This window comes from Hibiscus syriacus, unplaced genomic scaffold, assembly GCF_006381635.1.
Source record: "Hibiscus syriacus cultivar Baekdansim isolate YM2019G1 unplaced genomic scaffold, ASM638163v2 tig00111542_pilon, whole genome shotgun sequence".
Classification (NCBI taxonomy): domain Eukaryota; kingdom Viridiplantae; phylum Streptophyta; class Magnoliopsida; order Malvales; family Malvaceae; genus Hibiscus; species Hibiscus syriacus.
The window spans coordinates 308,163-332,198 of NW_024063115.1; the positions used below are offsets into that span (position 1 = coordinate 308,163).

Consider the following 24,036-nt stretch of genomic DNA (forward strand, 5'->3'; position numbering starts at 1 on the left):
CAACGATGTACATAAACTAAAACACCAACGGCTTTGAGCATTAGTCATGGAGGAAAAAAACGTGAAGAATAATCAAAATGACCAACGAAAAAAGCGATCTCCCCTTAACAGAAATCCCATCCGACACATATATACGATAATCAACAAACCGTCTTGTATAAACGAACAAAGGAATCAGAAATCGAGAAAGCAATCAACCATGTCTGTAGGGAAAAGGAAAGACCGAAAAGAAGAGCAATAAAAAAATTGCTCCGAGAGTCTAAAAATATCGGTAGCTATGATACCCTTTATCAGAAAATATATCAATGTTCGACGCTCAACTCGAATCCAGCAAAGGAGTTATTGTCCTGCATCGGTTTTGTCTTCGACGATATCCTTAGCACTCAAAAAACTTGGTTGATTTGTTGATGAAAGAAGCCTTGCCCACATCCTATCCGTAATCACAACCTTATTTTGTTTCTCGGTAATTCGCTGCAGATAAAACAACCCGACAAGAAAATTAAATAGACTCTAATCTTGGTGACGATATAAAATTAATTTTAATGATTTTTTTTCATATATTTAAACGAGTTTTATGAATAAGAGCCTGGAACAGCAAAGTTGGGACGAACTCACGTTGAATGGTATGTATGTGTGCCTTCCATGGACAAGACCGCATGTGAAGCCAGTGTATCCCGCCATTGTTCCATGGACAGCACTTTGAGCGAGAAGTGTACAGTAAACATTATCAGATGCATTGCTCGGAACAGCACGAATCATATACGTAGGATCTGGCGGAAGAAAATTCAAATGAAAAAAAAATTACACCAAAAACATTCATGACATGTATTTATTCTACCAACCTATGTATTTGAGGTTTATGGGCATCTTCCTTTGTTTTGAAAAGTACTCCTGAAAATGACATGAAAAAGTCAAAAGATGGTAATATTTTATAAGAAAAATTACAAAATTGGCAACTTTACTTTCTCCTCTATTTCACTTATTATATTTTAAATCTTTTCAATTTTCTGATTGAACTTCATACATTGAGTTTTTTTGTCACTCGGTTGTTAAATAGTTAACAACGATAAAGTGGTTGTTACATAGATGCAAAACAATGTTGTTTTGATGAAAATTTTGTTTTTAAATGACGTCATTTTGATGAAAATTATATTTTTTTTAAAACGGCGTCGTTTTTAAAGACATTAACTATTTAACGGCGAAGTGACTAAAATAGGAGATAAAGTAAAGTTCAGTGACCAAAAAACCCAATGTATTATGTTCAGTAAAGAAATTGAAGACGTTTAAAATTTGGTGAGCAAAATAGGAGAGAAAATAAAGTTCAATGATGAAATTTTTAATTTACTATATTTTATATTTTGGGAGAAAATATATTATTAATATAAAATATTGAGAAAATATTTAAAATATATGAATTAATATAAAATATTGAGAAAATATCTAAAATATATGAAATTTAAAATTTTCAGGGAGGATCCGTCCTTATCGCATATAATACCTTGATCCTCTGTGATAGCCATAGCCCAACATCTTGGAGAAGCTTGTTCCCCGAAGCATCTGTCATGGATTGAATGCTCTCGGAAAGTAGCTCCTGGCCTGCACCTTCTGCAATCACAATAACTATGTGACCATTTTCTTTAAGTCGTTTCTCTATGTATTCAAAAAGCCCTCCGGATCCTTCAAGATAAAATGGTGACTCTGGGATCAAGCAACAGTCTACATCTCGGTTTGCAAGAGTCGCATGCATTGCAATAAAACCTGCCCATAAGTTGCGTTTAGATTGCACTACAGGTTTACATTTTCGGACAAAATATACTCGTGTAAGCTACATACTCATAACTAACACTCATACTTGAATCTGAAAGAGAAACTTACCGCTGTAACGACCCATCACCTTCACAAGACCGATACAGTTGTCGGAACTTTCAGCTTCAACATGAGCAGCGTTAATGGCACGTTGAGCCTCCTCAACTGCAGTGTCGAAGCCAAACGACTTGTCGATTACCTGCCGAAGTATCAAGATTGTGTGGTAACCAAATGAACCGGGTTGCAATACGTATGAGGCTTGTGCTTAAAACAATCTATCCAAGGTCCAAGGCAATAGGATTACCGGAATGTCATTGTCAATGGTTTTAGGGATTCCGGCTACCGAAACTTTGAGACCACGCCTTCTAATTTCCTGTAAAGTTGGAAACACTTTCTTTTATTAATAGGCACCGATTCTAATTGCAAATCAATCAATGTTATTTGAATAAGATGAACGAAATCACCTCAAATATAAGAGCTGCACCTCTCTGAGTTCCATCTCCTCCAATAATATAAACCTGAGTCACCACAGATGATCAAATGTCAGCAAGGGTGGCCTCTCTTGACAATATAATTGCTTGCCCTTCACCTTAATTAAGGCCAAGGATCATAAATATCACAATATTTTTTTTAATAACCTGATTAATTCCACGATCCTGAATGCTGTCAACTATCTTTGTTGTATCATGCCCACCTCGTGATGTACCAAGGATTGTTCCACCCCGTTTGTGAATGTCATTGACAACCTTGGGATTTAGATACACCGTGTTTTTAGCATAAAATCCCTTGTATCCTCCCTGCAAGGGCAACGAACTCATTAAGTGGTTTCGAGTTTGAACCAATAAACTTTTATTATGCTTTGATATGCAATTGGTTTTTGCTCGTTATGGATTTTAAAGTTGTATCATAAACTGAATTTATTTTTAGATAATCATATTTCTATTCATTTAATTAAACTAAATGAATTTATTTATGAACATGAACAACCTTGAGATCTAACTCTGTATTTTTTGCATAAAACCCCTTGAATCCTCCCTGCAAATGCATTGAACTTGTTAATTACTAATACGCCTTTCCGTACTATCATGAAAGTAGGATTATAAATGAATCAAACTTTAATGAATAGATTATTGTTTGTGTTCAATTTTCTTTTAGCTTGTTTACATGTGATTCCTTCATTAGAAATTTTAAAATTGTGTTCTATATAGAGCAAAGTCGAGGCCAAAGATCACTTACATCGATCCCCAAAACTTTCTTGACACCATACATGTGGTGCAAGCCGCATACTATCTCTCTAACCACAGTGTTGAGTCCAGGGCAAAGGCCACCACACGTGACGATACAGGCATGAACGTCGTCAGGTTGAAAATATACCTACACGACAATCAAATGTCCATCACGTTGTTGCAAAAACACAATCCAGAGGGTATCATAATCTCAATGAAATAATTTTAACATAATTCAGAGGCTTATAGTAAGTTTAAACACATACCTTTTGACGTGCTCCAGCTCGTCGGAAATGAATTCCTCTTGGGCCATCCTTGTGAACAACAACCTATAGAGAAGAGATGAGAACATTAATTATAAACAAAAAAAACTTAGTACTAAAATTTGAAAATATATGAGGAGTTGAGGACTGCTAACCTTCTGAGGGACGCTATCATCTACATGAACAAAGTATTGCCTGGTGAAACAGAGAAATCGATACTAGTTTAGCAAGCACTTCAACAATTGACAATAGAGATCACGTAAAATTCGTGGAAAATAATGGCTACAATTTTATAAAAATGAGCTTACTTAACAACTGAGTAAGCCGGATTGTCTTGTAACGGGTTGGGATAAGTCTGTCATACGAAACGACACACATCAAATCATATTCAAAAATTCCGAAACCACACTAATTTTCGATCAGTCAATTGAAAATGGATATGAAAAAGCGATCTAAGAATTATAATCTGTCGCTGGCGACGGAGAAACAGGGATCGAGGCCTTCAAATCAAGAGAAATTACGAATGCGCATAACTTATAAGTAGGAATGTCTTACTGGAAGATCAGGAATGTAATCTGATAAGTGAGGAACATCTTCAAGAACATAATCACCGTCGATGATCTCAAGCTTTGAAATCTCAGGCGAATCAGAGGAAGACATTGTAGCACTACCGAAACTCCTCAAACGACAATCGTATCCTTAAAAACTAACCGTTCTGATAAACTTTTTTTTCCTCAAAAGAAAAACAAATGCACCGGAGAAACGCGATTAGTTCTCACAAATATAATGAATTTCAGTGGAGAAGAGAAAGTCGACGTGGAAGTAGGAGCGAGAACGGAGTCATTGAACGGGACATCAGGATTTGTTCTTGGAACAAATGGAGAAACAAGAGAAATCCATATTTATAGGAGATAACTATTTTTCAAGGAAAAATAGCTTTTATATAGCAGAGGAATCTTGGCAACATTTTCGATAGCATTGTATATCAATTATCAAACAATCTCATACAATCATTTATTTTGAAATCTCCGGACAAGCCATCATACTTTAGGGAATATTATGGAAATAATATCTAAGACAACAATTCACTATAATAGTATCTAAACCAATAAACCATCAAAGCCACATATTTTTTTTAGTTAGGGTAAATTATGTGTTTAGTACCTAAACTATCAGTTTTGGTCTGTTTCAGTATCTAAATTTTTAATATTTTTTTTCAAAACTACACCTAAAGTTTAGATACTAAACACGTTAATTTTTTAACGATGGATACTAAAATAAAAAAAATTAAACGTTAGGTATGATTTTGAAAATTTTAAAGTTTAAGTACTAAAACGAATAAAACCTAATAATTTAGGTACTAGATACGTAGTTTACCCTTTTAATGTATGAAAATGTTTTGAAGAAGACATGTTTTGTAGGGGCACGTTTGACAATTGACATATTTATAGAATATTTTCTTTTAAAAATCTAAGATTAAAATGAAAGAAATGAAAATAATGAATTAAAAACTAAATGAACATATTATATAAATTTATTAAAGATGCAATAAAATAACACTAACATTCGACAATATTGTTATTAGTATAATAATAATATCTAAGTGAGTTGGTCCTGTGATTAGGCATTAAGCCTTTCATCCACCATATCCAAGTTCAAATCCCCTTGGGTGTATCTTTTGGTGGAGGTTTAATCCCTCATTTCCTAATTTAATTAATTAAAAAAAACCCTTGTGTCATGTGACAATATTTGATTGGTTGTTAATAATTTAGTAAAAAAAAATTATTGATTTAAAAAATATTTATTGATGTGACATCACACGTAGACATGTCATATCATCATGTACCATGAGCTGGATAAGCTACGTCAGCATCTCTGTCCACGTGTACGTGTTTGGTCAGCATCAGACGTTGATCGTCGGTTGATTAACGATTTTCATCCTCCGAGAAAGTTTTGGTCAAAAATGGGTAAGTTTGACAATACTGTTAAACGTTAGGATTATTTTATTGCATTATGTTTTTATTAAAAAGGTAATATGTGCAGTACATATCAAATATGTATTACTATGAATACGAGTTAGATGATGACAACTATATGTATATAAATCTTGTCTTCAATCACATATTCAGTAATATATTTAGAATAACAACATTCTAGGCTTCTTCTTCTTTTTAGTTTATCAAGCCATATCTTGGATATGTAACTAAGGTGTGCTCTTTGCAATGCTCCTATTTCCCTTCTTAAGAGGTATCGTAGCTTGTAAGTTACAAAAGATTATGTCTAGGTCTGTCGTTTTCAAGACCTTAATTTAATGGGAGTGGTTTCACAGCTACCTTTTTTTCCCTGCTTTTGTTTTGTGGCGGTGTGCACTTAGGGTTTGAGTTAGTCTTTTTCTTGACTAAACATTCTCTTTTGATTACACTGGACCGCCCAAACATTGGCTGCACAAGTTGCATTCGGTTCCTTGTTTTGGCTGGTTGTGATATGATCCAAGTGATGATGGATCATTTTTCACTTAGATCGTGAAGGAAATAATATGTAATATTTACAACACTATGCTTTTCACTGTAGAATGGAAATTATATGAAGCCATGAAGTTGGAGAGTGGGACTACAAGGATTTACAAACATGATGCCGATGCCATGGTAAGAAAAAAATGGTATTATGTTTGATTAACGTGTTGTTTAAAGCTTGTATACGGTGTCTAGTCTTATTACATGATCAGACCTAGCTGATTATGTGCTTAGTCATCTTATAAAACATAAAACGGATTCCTCGGTTGTCCAACCAGCCGCCGACTCTGCAGGCCATCCCAATACTAAATAATGAGGATGATGCTAAGGGTTCTTTGTCACTCAAAGTATCTCTTGAAAAACCGTGGTAAAAGTTAATTTGTCCTGTCCCATTATATTTGTTAACATTATGAATTTCAGTTTCCGATTTCTGCTTGGATCTCTCTCGTGTTACTATGCTCTTGAATTGTTATTTTCCTTCCTGTTGATTTACTTGTATTCTTCATACAGCCGTCACCCTTGTTTGAATGGTTGGACTCCCGAAAAATGGAGCTTCAAGCTAGTATATTATGCCTACCGCAGCTGGTTTGTTTTTGTTATTTGTTTTCCCAATTCTGCTCATTTTAAGAATTTTATTTTAAGCAATTATGTTTTGCTTTTTTAATTCCATATCTGCTAGAAAGAGTACTTGGAGAGCATCAGGTCGGTTGCATGCAAAACTGAGGAGATTGAGGCCATTGGGTGTAATTTGGTAAGGGAGGGAAAGCTCATCGAACAGGCTTCACTTCTAATGGTGGCTTCGAAAAAGTTAACTGTAACCACACCCCTTGGAAGCAATGACTTGAGTTCAAATGCCATTCGCCAATGCATAATGACGACCTCCAGGCATTGGTTGATTCAGAGGTTAGACTAAGGGGTAGAAACTACAGCCCGAAGTTACTTGAGAAGGAAAAGAAGTCTGCACTGCTGCTGTTGGAGGTGTTTGAGAGGGCTGGAAATTCTATTAACCACTATCTTCAGTCAAACACATATAACCTGCGTACCAGGTGTTGATTGATGCTTCAAGGGTTTAGAATGCTAGCTGTTCTAACGTGCTTCATTCATTGTTATGTATTTTTTGGGTACAATTCATTGTTACGTAATATATCCCGATTTTACATGTCAAACATGATATTATCGTAGGAAGGAAGGAAATCGAGACCGGAAATTGCCAGAGAAAGTCAGAATCTGATTGAGAAAGCAGGGTTTGTTATGAATCCCAAAGACATGTCACATCTATCATTTGACTGCACTAGTTTCTCACTCACATTGGATCCAGTTGATTATACCAGTTCGCCATCAGCATTGCGACCTCATGAATTTTCTGGCCCTCGAAATGTTTTGGCCCTCGGATTTCGGCACCCACATCAAAGGATTTGAAGCCATCGATACCAAATGCTTCAGGGAAGAACACAGGGTGGTTTTTATCTCTAGGAATAGCTCTCACCAAGGTGATAAAACGTGTAGGAATAGCCATATATATATATATATATGGGTTAAAATCTACTTATACAACTTTTACTAGTTTTACACAACTGAGACTTCGATAAATAAAAATTGACATATGACATTAACGTGATTTTCTCGGTGAACATCTTTTCATCTCCTACCTTAATCTTTCAATTATATAAAAACTCTAAATCTATGTAAAATTAAAAAGTTTGATGTGGTGTATTTGGATCATATCCCTCTCTCTCTATATATATAATATATATAAAACTATGAACCATAAAATCAAGCTAAAACAAAACTTTAAATTTTTTAGTGGGTCTGAAGGAAAAAAATGTTAAAAGTTACTTTTTATTAATATGGAGAAGTAAAACGTAATATATTCTAAGATAACTCGGAATTATTTGATATCGAATGTAAACAATTTTTTTAAAAGTTAATTAGTTCGTGCAAATGATTGAAAGCCAGAGAGAATAAAAAAGGGCAGGTTGTGTTGGGTTACCATGCTGCTGTGCTGCTGCGCTGCTGCCTGCTGCCTGCTGCTTGCTGCTCTTTCAATTGTGTCCCCTATCTTGCTTGTCTTCCCCCATTAGTTTTTTATCTGGGCCTAGTACATTGAAATTTATTAAACTTTTAAAAACTTTACAAATAATTATTATGTTTATCAAATTGTTATAAAATTTAATATAATATTATAATAAGCACAAGATTTTAATAAATATATATTTTTTATAATAATTCGGTAAATTTAATGATTAGTTAGATAGTTAATGGTTTTATTTTTTTCTGAACAAAATTGAAAAGATGAAAATGCAAACGAAAAAAATAAAAAATAAGTAATTAGTAATAAAACTTAAAATAATTATATATAATAGTTTAAAATCTTATTTAATAAAAAATAGTTAAGCCTAAATGATTCTATGTTTGATGGTATTAATTCTTCAGCCATGCAACGCGACACATGCAACAGCAGGCCTTCCCAAGTCACTGCTGTCAATGTTTCTCCTTCTCTGGGTTCTTTGGCTAGCCCATCGAACACCTTGATGGTCAATCTTAATGGCTCTCAATTTATTTCTAATAACAATCATATGTTTGATAATTCATTAGGTGTTGAAGGGAGAATATTGGGTTCCTCGTTAAACTCTAATTCTCACACGGTACTGAGCTTCTCTTCTGAAAAGCGTTCCAATTCTTCCTCCACCCTCAAGGATTAGATGACACTAGGATACCCGCCACACTTAGAAACAGAGCGGCCCCGTATGTGATACACAACAAGGTCTCTAAGGCTAAATCTAATAACCCCTCTTTAAAGGAAGCGATGGAAGGCGTCCTAAGTTCGATCGAAGGTTAGTTGCCGCCTCAACTGTCCCCTTAAATATGAATTCATGTGTCCGTCCTTGTTTTGTCATCTCTCTTTCTTTTTTAGACCTTGGTAAAGAATTTTGTAACATTTATGTTGCTCAAGTTTAAGTGTGTATTGGATATGAATATCATCTCTATAGATATAATAATATTCTTTTTTTTTCTTAGTCTGCTATGTATTTGGAGGAAGTTCTGCCTAAATATATCACACAGAAACACTTGAAATAGAAAGAAGAGTCGAACCAACATGATTAACTTTTTCTTATATTACATTAGGTTTCTTATTCCAACCATGAGGCGATTGCTAGTTAGCGATCCAAGTGCTAGCGGTCTTACACGTTGAAATTTTGGGGATCAATCACTTTTTAAAATTGATTAAAAGAATCAATATCCATGCTTTTAAACAAACGGAAATATTTTAATAATATTAAAAAGTATATTACTATCATTCTTCTGTCAACATTATCCCACGTCATTTTATAAAAATATTTTTTTAATAAACTGATGATATCATCATTTACCCCATTAAATACTATATTTTACGTAGGTTAGCCTAAAGTGATTTCTGACAATTTGGAATCCAAATTTTCTAAATAAGCCGGATTTAGACGATCATATAATACTAACTGTACTAATAAATGTGTGTCTTTTGATTTTTGAAAATGTCCCATTGAAAATGTCCTCTTTAGAATAGTCAACAAACACTAAAATTTATAATTCAAACAAATCAATCGAGTCTATCACTCAACTTTTAAGATAATTTTGTCATTTTCCTTGATCAAATATATGTGTATAATCAACATAAGACAAATTATGGGACGGAGGGAGTATTCATACTATTCAAAAAAGATATATGATATTCATAATATACCCGAACTTGACCGATTCCAACCATAAACAACCCTACCACTGCCATTATCTGAACCAGCAAAATGCAAATTTTGCCTGTGTTTTCGTTCCCTGAAAACTGATGCGTTATGCATAATGATGAAGTACACTACAGACTACAAAACAGGTCAAGTGAAGCATGCAAAATCGTTTTGACTTGCACTGTTTGTGTTTCTTTAAGAAAAATCACCTAAGATAGCCGGAATAATCAAACTCAGTCTTTGCAGGAAAGATGAAAAGAGTAAGAAATGTTGGCCCTTGGCTCTTTTCATTCTTGCTACCAAGCAAAATCTCAATGACTTCTTCGGAGAACGAACAATTCTATTCGACTTACAGATAATTTCCCACCATTGTTATAAATATTGTGTTTCCTAGTGCCACGGATTCTTCTTTTTTGTTCCACTTGTTTTTGAACTGCTTGATGAGCTAGTTTTCTGCCGAAACGTAAAAGTAAAGTGTAGGTAAACATCAGACTATATTATTCGGCATGCAAAAGAATCTATAGTTCGCATATGTGAGTGTGGAATCATTGATCGTTGGGATAATCTATAGATTATACATACCGATTTTGATTTCTTTGTCTTTCCTCGAATCCTGTTCTTTGGAGCCTTCAGTTTATATATCCGAACCATCCAATGATGGGTTGTGAATACCTAAAATGAACAAAATAAGAGAAATCTTAAAAGGAAAACACTAAAACAGAGCGGGATTAATCAAACTCATTCATCATGCTATGTTACCTAGACTCAAAATTATAAGATATTATTTTCGTCCGAATATTTATCAGAAAGGAGTACTTTGCCGGGGGGGGGGGGGAATTAGTAGAAAGCTATATATATCAACATCCTGGGAATGCTCATTGTCCAGTATGAAAGAATTTGACGAAGATAAAGTTTTCACATTTCACGGCCATATGGAATTATTTTAAAAATATATTATTGGAAATGTTCCATGATCTGCAGTTGCTATTTAAATAGCAAGCATAAATTAGGATAATCTAACCTCCTCAAAATGAGTGAGTTTAAAATATTTCTTTCCGATCTCTGTCCGCCTAACTTTATCATAGGCTTTGCCATCAGTTTCAACAAACCTGCAGATATGTAAATTAAGGGATGAAGTTCTTCTGCTCCAAACAAAACGGGCCAAAAAACCAAATACATATATTCTAAGTCGAAAGTTAACAGGACCAGACCTGTAATACGAGAGTTTATACATGAGACAATTTAGCATGGTTGGAGTGGCCTGGGAATCAATTCGATATTGACCGTCTCTCTGTAGACAACGAAGTAAAATAACCAAGTTAGGAAGGAATTTTAGGTATCGTCATACTTAATAAGGATATTTTTCTGGACAAAATAGGATCTTTATCGTTTAACTTTCAATTAAAGACAACCATCAAAACCTAGAAAAAGGAAGAAAAGACCGAATAGATGGAACAAGGGTGAATGTTTTAAGCAATGTCAGCACAGAGAATTTACCAGATAATCAGGTTCCTTGATATGAGGAAAGACACCACCTCCAATTCGAACCATCCAGAGGAACTTATTAATATCATCACTGGGGTAGCCAACGAGACCTAATGAATGAAGTAAATTGTCAGAAAGATAATATATTAAGGCATTGTATATTCATGTATACAAAAACAAAACCATACCTCCGAAGACGACGAGAACATATTTGACGTCCAAGGAGTGGAAAATCTCCCAAGCAGCCTTTTCAGGAGAAGACATTGCAGTACCAACAGTCGCAATATGAGTATTATTCCAGGTATTATTGTCAACAATAACAGTGCGATTAGCCATAGCGGTGGTTTGGTAACCATAGTCCCACCATGATGCAACCTGCCATGGATTTCACTAAACTGGATAAGTTTAAATCAGAGTGAGTTGCTGCATTGAAAACAAATCCGTTCAAGAAATAATGGAACACATAAATCAGCAAAAAATCACCTATAGGGAATCTCAGTCAACCCATTACATGCTCAAAATATCAACATTACCCACACAGCTTGAAATAATTAATATTTATTCTACAAAAACAAAATCTTAAAACTTCTGGTGCAACAGACTGGTAAATGAAATATGTTTGAAATCCACGAAAGCTACCATATAGAGAACTTACTTTATCATCAACATCTGTATTATGGCGCAACCATGAATAAGCCTCTCTAAAATCATCAAAAACATGTAGACCATCACGTGAACGAGACGTTAAAACTATCGAGGGGGCTGAATAAGCTTCTGCCGCAGCCCAAACACAATGAACCTGCAAAGAAAAGTGCAACAGTGTGTTGGGCTTTTTAAAATTAAAACAAGAAAGAAATGAGCAAGAAACCAACATGCAATTAAATTTCATATAATAAAAAATGAAAGAATTGGTAACAAAGTTTTAATCCCATAGAGATGCATAAATAATATATTTATATATTTCAAACAGAGCAACCTTTAATTTTGCATTATCCATCAGCAGATTGGCATTTGGCAACCTATTAATGCAACTGCTAGATCTGAACTTAATGAATGTAGTAGCATTTAAAACCTAGCGAGATAAGTGAAAAGCATAAACTGTGTTTCTATTAGTTGCAACAAATTATCCGTTCCTTCCAAGGTGAGCTTATATACCTAGTGCAAGGATCTAAAACCAGCTCATAAAAAGTTACAGATCAACATCATATCATAGGCATAACAGTCTATTTAGTGATACAAAACTTCTATAGCTAGAGCAGAGGCAAACATAAGCAAATAGAGGATACAAGAGGGGGGGAAATCAGAGTACCACATAGAAGGCACCCAGCACGATAAGTAAGAGAAGTGAAACCGCAGATGCCTCCAAAGGTAAAGCAAGAAGCCTCTTCTTCTCAGCTTTGGTTTTGACTTTGGCTTTAGCAGAAGGCCTCTCCACATGCTCCCTTTCCTTCTTTTTGCTCTTCTTTGAGCGTCGATCCTTTGATGTCTCCTCAGGTTTCTCAGCCTTTACTTCATCATTCTGTGCTTCAGTAGTATCTGAACTAGTTTCCCCTGCCTTAAAAATTGGAGGCAGAAGAAAAGAAATTAGCCATGTAGCTAAATGATTTCATCAAATGGTTGGCCTAGTATGGAAAAATAGAACCTGCTTACATCAACTTCAGCATCAGTTGATACTCCAGGTAGCTGAAACTTGATTGATCCAGTTAAGGCATCAAAAGCTTCAGAGAGAGCAATTCCAGATGTGATGCATGCGGCTGGAGCAAGCACAAGCATTAAGCGTACCTGTATGATTAGACACGAGATTCTACACTATTAGAACAAAGGAACCAATACTCAGATAATAATGATTGAAATTGACTGTTCATTCCTCTTACCATTACTCCAGAGAAATATACGGAGGTTGCAATATAGAGAACAACAAATGAGCTCGCATCCGTTAAAGGCAAAAAGCAGGCCTTCCAAAAAGGGAAAGAAAAGTTATTGATTATGCTTCATGATCATCTAAATTACAGGAAAAATCCAAAATATTTGTAAAAGCTATAGGCTTACAATGATACCAGCTGGAACCAAGAATGCCAAAACATTAATATCCATGAAATAAGATGGCCAAGTGGGTGGTTGATGTTCACTGACACTAGCAATGATCGGTATATATTTGCTTGCATAAGTTCTGTCAAAATGCAGTGAGAAAACTGAAAGAAGTTAAACTGTTAATCTCGAACAACTATGACCCTGAACAAAGGATACAATGTATAAAATCAGAAAATGATGTTTTCTGACAAACCACTTTGTGCAAGAACAGATTAAATAGTTTTCTGGCTCCTGATCTATGTATTGGGTTATAAGAATTTTCACAGCACAAAAAGCCCCATCAACACAAGATCCATGAGCAAACTAAGATTTCAAGATATTTTCAGTTGCAAGGAGCATCAAACTACAAAATCATTGACTACAATTCCTGGCACTTGGCTTCTTCTCCAGTTTCATGCAGAAAACAGTCACGTGTAACATACTAAAATGAATTAGGTACTTACGGGTCAAGCAGACTTAAGCTTCGTCCACTCCATCCCTTTGTTGGACTGGAAGCTACTAATGCTATAAGAACAGCTATCACAGCACAACACACTGCCCTGAGAACAGAAAATATGTGAAGTCATTTAATCCTGCATCTTAGTTATATTCTTATCTGTAAACTTACCAAGCAAATCCACGTGGAATATAGTTTATTTTTCATTGTATGCTGAATTGATTAATAAGAAAGTTTAAATCACAAAATATTCATTATAGTTCTATCAATTCATGCTTCCCTGAAAAAGTTATGGAAATAGGAGAAAGGAAGCTTACAGGCCAACGGATACAACAAGTGTCACAGCAACTTTAAACATTTTGGGGGAAAGAATCCCCTTAATATAGTACACAAAAGCCACTACATGGATAATAATGAAAACCTGCAGTAGGAAAAACAAAATCAGATCAAGGAGCAAGGCATAGAATCATATAAAACAAGAATTGCAAAAGGAGGATGTGAGGTATTTCAACAATCTGAATACTGCTTATGCTATCAAGATTTCAAATACTTCCATTCTTATATTATCTCTTGTTCTAGAGCCCACAAACACTTCCATGAATCAGTTTAAACACACTAGCATACAGCAACAGCTCCTCAAGAGGGAGGTTAATGACATGAAATGCTAGCAAGAATAAATGACACTTGATAGTTTCCCATGCCTAAAATTGACAAGGGTATAAAAACCTGAGATTGCGAAACAAATTAATTGCAACAGGGAAAACAAGATAATAACAAAAGCAGGTAACAAGTTAGGGAAATGATAAAGGAAAAAGCTTACCAAAAACGATGCAAAATGTTCAGATGTCATCACAGCATTAAACCCAACTACTGGCACCAAAGCAGCTAGCAATGTTCCCAAAACAACCTGCAGCGAACAGTTGCAATTACAACTGTAATCAAGTCCAAGTAGATATTTCCACAAAGATTTTGTCCTTCATTCAAGGGAAAACAAAGATACACTATTTAAACATGCCACTATCATTAAGAAAGAAAGAGGACTCTAACACCTTTAGGAGTTTGAGAAAATAAAAACGCATTATTTGTAAAATGAGTTTCTAACCACAAAGACAAAAGCGAAGGTAAAACCGAATGTAATACAAAATGCAAGCCCTAACAAGTTCAAGAATCTATATAATGGATAAAAACGTTCAAACATTTAGGAGTTCGAAATATTATTATATTCTGCACATTTCAAATAGATCTGATGTCTACAGGAAATGTTTTCAATGGCCTACTGAATGCCTATTCATGTTGCTTATTGACTAGTATTCAAACTTCTTGAGTAATGCATATACTTACGAGAGGAGCATATGCGATGTACAATCGAGAAGAATAACGGCCAGTCACAATGCATAGAAGCACATGCATCGGAATGAGGTTAATAATGAATGTGTATCCTCCCCAGGAACAGACCTGGAAAACAAAATAATTATTTGAAAAACATAAATAATGAGAGAAAACAAGAACAGGGATAAAAGTTGGTACAAGAAGCCTACCATATAAAAGTATGCAATTGAATTTAAGGTGGCATAGAACAGTGATCCAGTATTTAGTGTCTGCATATAACCAATAATAAAGAGAATAGTCAAACTTGAAATTAATTAATGGAAGGAAACTCCAAGCAAAATAAATAGCAGATTATCTGTTAGTGATGAGATACTATTCACCACCAGTTAATTAATCCAGAGTATACCTCAAGCGTTAGAATGCAAAACTATAAAATGAATTACATTAATCAAAGTCTAACCTTTATATAAAGATAGAAAGTGAAGATCAAAGCAAATATTGCTACAGCTTCATTGTCATAGCTACCAGCAACAGACCGGGAGATGTATGATGGAACCTGCATAAATTGAAATAAGAAGTCAGCCATAAGACGCATTAAAACCGTAAGTTGAAATAGAAATATGGCATCACCAAATAGCATCAACAGAGACACAGATGCAGGCCAGTAAAAACAATGGTGAGTTATGAATGTCTAGTGTGAAATAATGTTCAATAACTGTTGTCCAAAATTGAAGTTTAAAATAATTATAATAACCGAAAGATTCTAATAATGCTACATATATCTCTTTCATGATTTACCATGGCTAAAAGAACAGCAGCAGTCAGTCCAGCACCAGCACCCTTAACTTCCTATAAAAAAAGGCCACAGATTACCAAAAATCAATTCAAGGACAATAATAACAACAAACTAAACACAAATTTAGAGCATCATAGAGACCTTAGTCAAGAGGTATGTTGCCCATGAAGCAAAAGCCGAGAATATAGGTGCAGTAAAAACACAAACAGTTTCCACAGACAGTGGAATGTTTAAAGAATTTAACAACCTGATGCAACAAGAAAAGAAAAACAAATAAAACTCAAGTAATGGAAAACTTATACAAAAAAATAACAAAATTTAATAGAATAGTTTTTTTTTCAGCCTATTAACTTTCAGGAAACATACCACCATATGGTGCCAGCTGTCAAGGTCAACCCAGGGTAAACAGTTCCGCCGATCACACGTCCAAGAGGGTACCTTGATTATACCAAAAAACAAACGGTTCATTCAGAAATACTGAGCAATAACATAGTAAAAGCCTAAAGCCATAAACAACATAAATTAACTACCAATTTGCGATTACCAGGTTCGATCATCAAACCAATTCCAAAAGTCATATATTCCCTTCTTTGTAAGAAACTGGAACCAACAAGACAACCATATCATTTTGATATGTAACTAAAGATCCAAAATTTGACAAAGGAGATTAAAAATAACTATATTGTAAACAAGATGGGAGACTGAGTCAACTGACCTGAGTGACTCTGTAATTAAAGTAAGGATCGAACTCATGAATAACACTCTCATATTTTATAACCTGAAAACATTGAATGACACAAGAATTCCAAATCACCAAGCAGCTCATATGCAACAAATAGAATCAAAAGATCATTTTCCTTCACATTCCTCAAACTTTCTAATAATCCAAACGAAGAAAATTTATATTGTACTATCTTCCATTCCAAAATGACATTTTCAAACATAAAGCCTATTCTTTGCTCAATGTAACTTCATTTTTTTTTCTTTTAATATCAGCGGCAAAAAAAGAGAGAAAATTGAATTCTAGGAAATTATATCACAGATCGATCAGAAGATTCACGAAAGCGCGAGAAACGAAAGATCGTACAGAGAAAAGACGGATCGAGAAAGCGAGAACTCCGATTAGGAGGAGGATGAAGAAAGAGAGAACGCCGCCGAAAGCGTTTCGAACGGTGTTGTTGGTGTGTAACGTCGGGACGGCGGCAGTTGAGGTCTCTGGAGCCGCCATTGACGACCAATCAACAGTCCAATGCGAAGTGAAAGAGAGATAGATAGATACGAGGGGGGTTCGGCCGTTGTTTGTGTGATCTCGAACAGAATGAGCAAGGAGAAGACTTTGTAGTAGGGGATGAGAAGTGCGGGAACTACGAAACTACCCTTTTCCTGGGAATATTACAGGGATTACAATGACGATATTGACCTTATATGAACTATAGTAAGGTTACTATGCCATTAAATATTACACAAAACATTACAAAATTGATTATATAATTTTTTATTAAAAAATATTACTATTTCGTAAAAATTTGTATGATTACATAAAATATTATAGATTATGTAATTTTTTTATATAATTATGTATAAAAATATTATAAAACTATAATAATTTATAATTGCCAACAACCAGTTGATATAGTGGAATGAGTCATTAAATCTTTAAAGTAAAGTCAATAATTCAAATTATGATGTTTGTGAATTGAGCAAATTGAATTGAGGGGGTCGTCTTTGCCTCTACACTACTAGATCCGAATTAATCGATCAAATGATCGAATACCAGTAGAATAAATAATTTAATTTTTTGAAATCTTAAAAATATAATTTGATTAATTCATACAATATTAAAAAGAAGGATATATTCACATTTGTAGTAAATTTTAATTTCAATTTTTAAAACTGTTTTTACCAACATTTCCATGGCAAATTAATCTTTTAATGAATAAACTATATATATTGTTGGATTAGCCAATTTGTTTTTATAAATAGCAAATAGGTTTCAGTAAACTACATTTTAAAGAACAGCCATTAAAAGCTCGTTAAATGATCTCTGTGATAAAAAAAATATTATCCACAGTATCATAAGTTGAAAAAAATATAAAAAAATATTATTTTATAATTACCTCAAATTATTAAGAATAGACGAACACTAACACAATTTTATATTAAATAAAAACCAACTCGAGTGCCGTCTTAATAATAATTCCCCTTGGCATGTAGATAGCAAAGGTGGACCAAAGTAGCTGACCTACTACTATTAAAATAATTTTAGGCATGGCCCAACGTCAATGCATATACTCATGAGGCATTGATGTTGGATTCAAATAAAACCCATATATTATAAGAATACAGTTTCTATTGTTTAAACCTAATCTAAAATATAAATTTTAAAACTTTATAAATTCGAATCTAATGTGTTTATATATTTTCTTATTAAAGCTCATATACGAACGATTTAACGTAATAGTTTAAGGTGCAGAAAGTGGTGATGGAAGGCCATTGCAAGATATTAGTGAAGAACAGACTCTTCATGGTTTCTACCTGTTGCTAAAAAACGTGGGTAAAGTATCACATGATCGAAGGCATGCAGAATACTAGATAATGCCGATAAATTCGAAATAACCGGTATCAATAGTACCGATATCAAAACAAAAATGATATATCCATATGTAGCATTATAAATATACGATCTGCTCACTAATATGAGGCTAAAATGAAGTCCATGACAATGCTTCAAGCATGTACGCATCATTCAGAAGTTTCATAACTGAATGACAACCCAAAAGTCGAACATCGTTATTCCCAATACAGATAGTTTTAAATATTACTCTTAAAACGAAAAACGGTCTGAGAGAAGTTACCATGCAAGAAATGATGAACGCCCAAGAGAAGATTAATATTACATTTTAATCAATGTCCCATGATTTAGCAAGCCCAGCTTCATAACCCTTCCATAATAAAGGAAGGCGTTCAGAACCCTGTTTCCTGTAACAAAATGTAAACTCAGTAAGCTGCAACCAGCAAAAGATTTACATTTAACAGATTGCTCGCATGATTGAAAAATGCAGACCTTTAAATTACAACATTTCCGATCAGAACTGTCAAAACTTCTAAGTAAATAAGTTTGAATCGATTTGCTCAATATTAGGGAACACTTGTCTCAGGATAGCCTGGTAGTTTGGAGATTTTGCCTGCAATAAAATAAATAATAAAGCTAGATCATATAAAGACAGGCTAGAGAGAAGAATGAATATAATATTAAGTTAGCAGAATTTCAATTGTGCAAGTAGAGGGTGTTGCAAGATAAACACTGATATGTTATAGCTAAACTGATTGCTACATAAGGCTTCATTGAAGTCGTCCAGGTTAGGTAGGCAACAAATTTAGTTTATGTGAGAAAAGAGGGTGCATAAAAATACAGACTCCATCAGTATTAATGTCTTCATTCAGAATTCATTAAGAAAAATAATAATTGAGAGAAGGTAACATGAATGAATTCGGGAAAAAGTAACCAAAGAAAGCAGCCCCATAAAAAAAATGATCAAGAACCAATCATGGTCTAAGATGCAGACGTACGCATGGATTGTTTTCAAGGTAGATTGTAGTGAGCTTTTCTCTTGAACCAGAAACAGCCTCAGCTATGTTTTCAAGTGATTCTATTTGGTTGTCATTGAGCCATAAGTCCTCCAACCTGCAGGTAAATTTATTCATCAACCAAAGATAACATAAGAACCCTAAAGAGGGAAACAGGAAATTAAAATACCTTGTCAAGTTTTGTATGCCATTTACTGACGTTAGCTTATTTGATGAAACATCTAAAACTCGTAGGTTAACCAATGTTGATAGATCTTCCATTTTTGCAATACCATTGTGGCTCAAATATATCTCTTCTAGAGCAACGCATTCCTTGAAAAAAATCAAAATCAAAACATCATTAAAATGTTTGAGGAAAACAAAAGAATTTTATTTGAACAGTTTATTTAAAAGTGCAATACCTCCAATCCTGTCATAGAAGTTAGACGATTACTTTGCAAGCTAATCTTCTTAATGCACTTGAGCCCACAAAGATTTATCACTTTAATTCGATTCCTTCCAAGCCAAAGCTCTTGTAAGTTTATGAAATTTTGCAGATTTTCCATTACCTAAAGAAGGAGCTCCACAATTTAGATCATGCTTGAAAATCTACTAATAAGACATCTCATTTCAATCAAAAGTGTAGACAGATTAATTCAACACTAAACGGAATTCACAAAAATCTTATGCTGACATAGAGGTGTAGACAGATTTCTGCACTGACCCTTAATCTGTTCGAACCAAGTTCAAGAATTTGCAATTCATGCAAGTGGTCAATCTCCTCCATCTTAGTAACTTCATTTTTGGAGACATAGAGCTCCTTGAGTGTGCTGGAGACCTTCAACATTCCATGCAGTGAAGTGATTTCATTGAAAGAAACATCAAAAACCAATAGCTTCTTGAATAAGCTGGCATCTGGTATTTTCATCAATTTATTATCTCTAAGTACCAACTCCTGCATAAAAACAAACAAACAAATAACCCCAAGCTTCTTCCCTGTTCTACAAATAATCAACAACGAAAAGTGAAGGGGGGGAATAAAGTTAAGAATTCCATAACATGATAAGACTCACTGATTGTAAATTGTCGCTTTATTTTAAGTACTAATTTATTTCTCAAAGAAAGCTAGAAAAAGTTAAACCAAATAGTAAAAAAATCTGCAAACATGTGAATGTGATTAACAATAAATAAATATAAATAACTAATTAAAACATGCCATAAAAAATAAATTGTTTGCCTTATAATTAAAAAATCCTAATTTTCAATTATTCAAAAGTATTCTTAGATATAAATCTAGTAAACAGTGATCAGAAGTACATAAATTTCATCTCTCATAGAAGTTTCAACAATAGAGAAAATTAAAGGAGTAATACAGCCAAAACAAACGAAGCTTTAAAGGTGTGAACGAAGGAGGGTTACCTCAACACCAGATAACGAGTCCCAGTGAGAGATCGGCTCGATAGCAGCATCGTCGATGAGGTTCTGCCGAAAAGAGAGCTTTCTAAGATTAATGAGATTCGCAATCCGAGGGTCCAATTTCGACAAGCGGTTCGCAGTAAGGTCCAACTCGGTCAGATTTGACGGTAATTCCACCGATTCAAGATTGTGGAGCTGGAAGCTGGTGAGATCGAGAGTGGTGGATGATGAATCAATCTCCATCGTTTGATCATCTTCATCCGGGTTAGCTTGCGGTGGTAGTTCAGTTTGATTTTGCATTTTCAGGAGCAGGGTGGGAGGGCGGCGGCGAGCGGAGATGGGATGAGCTTCCGTCGACAGTCGTGCGGCGGTTTTGTTGTGCTTGTTTATTTATTCTCCGCCCTGATGATTTTCAAAGGAAAATAGTTTGCTATAGAAGCGACACGTAGTTTATTAATTTTGTTCTTGTCAAAACGGTGCCGTTAACGAAAGTTCAAGCAGTTTGGAACTGGCCCAACCCAAAGTTACAAGTACAAAATAACAGTTATACATATAGAATTATAGGGTAAACTATACAAATAGTCGACCAATGTGTTATTTTGTTGAGTCTCTCGACTATTAAAAGTTATAAAATGATCCATCAATTAGAGGATGTTACTTTATTGATTTCCCTTACTATTAAAAGTTAAAAAAATGTTTATTTGATTATTTTATTATATCTCAGACAAAAAATTAAAATTAGCTCAGACTGTAGTCACATTTTTAATAGAAAATGATGAATTTGAAACATAATGAATAGTTGAGTGACTATTTTATAACTTTTAATATTCAAATTACTTAACAAAGTAACATCCTATACTCAGATAACCATTTGTAACTCTTAATAGTCGTATAACTCAATAAAACAACACTCTATAATCGAATGACGATTTATATACTTTACCCTAGAATATACTATAATTAGAATTAATATTTCATTATTCTATCTTAATTTAGGTTTGAATCAATTGAATTAAATTTCATATTTTAAATTTCTAAGAAACAAAAATACTAAAAAGCTTGTATACATGTATCCCAATAGTTGTATTAGGAATTATAACTGTGTTACCACAATACATCTATCATTTGAGTAAAATAGATTTGGAATTAGCATAATCAATTTGATAGTGAGCCTAATAATGCCTAAACATAATCCGGGGACGACTACAAGTCTGATGTTTATCGTATACACTTAACTAGGTGTGAGCGTCCTTGTATCGTTGGCTCAGGTACGTCGCACATTGAATCGGTGGGAACCTGGTTAAAAATACATGCAGCAGCTCGATTAGAGTCGGTATTAGATAAACAACATTACAAAGGACATGTTTCTAGGACGGGGGTTCTTGAACAAGGTATCAGATGAGGGTACTTCAATCCTTATTATCTATATTAGAACACTTTGACAACGGCACTTACTTCGGAGGATTGTTTTCAGATTTGCAAGTAGGTAAACATTCGGCAAGGCAGTCGTGACTCGGTTCAACAAAGTGTGCAATCTGCAATCAGAAACAACAGGCATAAACCTTAGTTTTCTTCAAAAGATTATGCTATGAAGCACGACCCCGACATAGATTTGTATTTGGAGGTTATTGCATCAATGTTCGAATAATACAATGGACATGAGTATTTCAAGAGCAATATAAGATGACATCAATTATTGTGAAGTTCATTCTAGTTGAGTCGAAAAATATCAGATCAAATCAAACAAGTGTTGGTACAAAAGCAAATTTTCGACGTTCTTGACAGCCCTATTTACCCTGCTTGCATTTAGATAGCCATAGGGGCGTGGCAATTGGCCATATGGACAAAGAACAAGTACATCAAGATATATATATATAACAAGCACAGAAGTCGGACATGATACGTAGAGAACAGTTATTACAGGATGAATATGTTGAAGCAACCTGGAATAATGATTTCTATTATGAATCGTCGAAAAGGCATCTAAGGGTCTTACAACTTGGATGACAAAGATCGGGTTCAAAAATGGAAGAGGAATTACGGAATATCTCTCCCGACCATTCCCCAAAACTCGGTGCAAAGTGGACCTCAAGCATTCAAATACGAAGACCTCAAGCATATATAAAAAGATAGTGACAGAAGGTAGTTTGGGCCATAGTTGCCATAGAAAGATGCAATTTAGTTGAATATACAGTTGCTCCAGCGTTCCAGCATGTCCCCGAGATTACCTATAAAAGCTCTGGAAAAAAAACATTTTAAGCATGTCGTGTGTTACAATTACAAAGATCAGATTAAGCGTAAAACAAACAGATGAACAATGCAAGGATGGCATTTTAAGAAGACAAGCAACATATGTACGGTAAACAACAGAAAACCGATCACCTCGAAACTAATATCGGGTGCAAATGCAGCCTCCAAAAGCAAGGCAGCAAAACCGATTTGTATTTACACTAGCACGTCTAAAAAGTAACCCAAAACGCTGAAACTTCAGCAGGCCATCGGCAACTAACCCTTTTATAGGTGCCATCAATTATGCTGAATTTTGAGTCTAGATTCGACTTCCGATTTAAATTTGGTTTTCTCTAGAGTAAATTGTGTTTAGTACATAAATTATTAATTTTAGTTCGTTTTAGTTTGTAAATTTTTATTTTTTTTAAAAATTATAATTAAAGTATAGTTTTTGTTTCATTTTAGTACCGTTATTAAAAATTTTACGTTCAGTTTTGAAGAATTTTTTTTGAAAGTTTTGGTACTAAAACGGATCAAAACTAATAGTTTAGGTACTAACGCGTTAAGTTTTAAGTAGTAGTGTACTAAAATGGAACAAAAACTAAATATTATGTATGATTTTGAAAAAAAAAACATGAAAATATAGGTACTAAAACGGACCATAACTAATAATTTAGATACTAAATGCATAATTTAGTTTTTTTTATTAAACTAATGTGGTTATAAAATAATATTCGTTCTAAGTACTCTCAATCTTTTTACAATAAACATAAATTAGTTTGTGCAATCGTTAGTACTCAAACTTATAACCTCTAAGAACAACAACGATTTATTTAACTACCGAAGTAATTTGGTTTGTGCAAATTCGATCTATTATAGTTATCATTCACTATTTTTCAATGTAGGAATTATTATTGCGCCCCCCACATAGATTAAAAAACTTGAATTTATATTGGATGTTAAATAGATCAAAAAATATTTATTAATCACCGTGACATAAATGCTTGAGAACTTCAATATTTATTATTCACTATTTTTTTTAAGTTAAATCCCTTACAACTTTTAATTTTTTTTTAATTTAAATATTCAAAATATACTATATCTAACGTGTATTGTTAATGTGTTGTATTGCTTCTTTTATTTGATTGAGATAATCATGG

The 24,036-nt window shown here is 34.1% G+C and overlaps 4 protein-coding genes across 5 annotated transcripts; 1 reads left to right on the forward strand and 3 right to left on the reverse strand.

Annotated features, from left to right (window-relative positions):
- Positions 1-339: 339 nt before the first annotated feature.
- Positions 340-3,970, reverse strand: LOC120164771 (ATP-dependent 6-phosphofructokinase 3-like). Its single transcript, XM_039174436.1, has 14 exons — positions 3,851-3,970; positions 3,604-3,650; positions 3,451-3,490; positions 3,299-3,361; positions 3,043-3,180; positions 2,794-2,841; positions 2,445-2,603; positions 2,271-2,324; positions 2,111-2,179; positions 1,876-2,005; positions 1,499-1,758; positions 843-891; positions 616-770; positions 340-471 (listed from the first exon to the last, which is right to left on the reverse strand). Exons 1-14 carry the CDS (start codon positions 3,953-3,955, stop codon positions 340-342), a joined length of 1,449 nt encoding a protein of 482 aa, XP_039030367.1. The 5' UTR covers positions 3,956-3,970.
- A 1,856-nt stretch (positions 3,971-5,826) lies between these two features.
- Positions 5,827-6,561, forward strand: LOC120164681. The gene is made up of 3 exons (XM_039174345.1): positions 5,827-5,940; positions 6,063-6,175; positions 6,319-6,561. The coding sequence occupies exons 1-3, from the start codon at positions 5,851-5,853 to the stop codon at positions 6,470-6,472; spliced, it is 357 nt and encodes a 118-aa protein (XP_039030276.1). The 5' UTR covers positions 5,827-5,850; the 3' UTR covers positions 6,473-6,561.
- A 3,003-nt stretch (positions 6,562-9,564) lies between these two features.
- Positions 9,565-16,989, reverse strand: LOC120164672 (dolichyl-diphosphooligosaccharide--protein glycosyltransferase subunit STT3A). Its single transcript, XM_039174335.1, has 23 exons — positions 16,752-16,989; positions 16,380-16,442; positions 16,209-16,264; positions 16,031-16,102; positions 15,806-15,911; positions 15,667-15,717; positions 15,329-15,424; positions 15,078-15,137; positions 14,881-14,994; positions 14,360-14,446; positions 13,857-13,960; positions 13,547-13,642; positions 13,062-13,182; positions 12,887-12,967; positions 12,663-12,794; positions 12,322-12,567; positions 11,668-11,811; positions 11,201-11,387; positions 11,025-11,122; positions 10,739-10,818; positions 10,549-10,636; positions 10,110-10,199; positions 9,565-9,980 (listed from the first exon to the last, which is right to left on the reverse strand). Exons 1-23 carry the CDS (start codon positions 16,890-16,892, stop codon positions 9,918-9,920), a joined length of 2,376 nt encoding a protein of 791 aa, XP_039030266.1. The 5' UTR covers positions 16,893-16,989; the 3' UTR covers positions 9,565-9,917.
- A 1,387-nt stretch (positions 16,990-18,376) lies between these two features.
- Positions 18,377-21,057, reverse strand: LOC120164703 (protein phosphatase 1 regulatory inhibitor subunit PPP1R7 homolog). 2 transcript variants are annotated; one of them, XR_005519757.1, is made up of 7 exons: positions 20,651-21,057; positions 19,956-20,186; positions 19,654-19,800; positions 19,422-19,564; positions 19,235-19,349; positions 18,710-18,849; positions 18,377-18,643 (listed from the first exon to the last, which is right to left on the reverse strand). XR_005519757.1 is itself a non-coding variant. In XM_039174364.1 (7 exons), exons 1-6 carry the CDS (start codon positions 20,945-20,947, stop codon positions 18,769-18,771), a joined length of 1,014 nt encoding a protein of 337 aa, XP_039030295.1. In that variant the 5' UTR covers positions 20,948-21,057; the 3' UTR covers positions 18,377-18,643; positions 18,729-18,768. The 2 variants fall into 2 exon arrangements, 1 of the variants encoding a protein (XP_039030295.1); XM_039174364.1 differs by having other exon boundaries at positions 18,729-18,849.
- Positions 21,058-24,036: the final 2,979 nt, after the last annotated feature.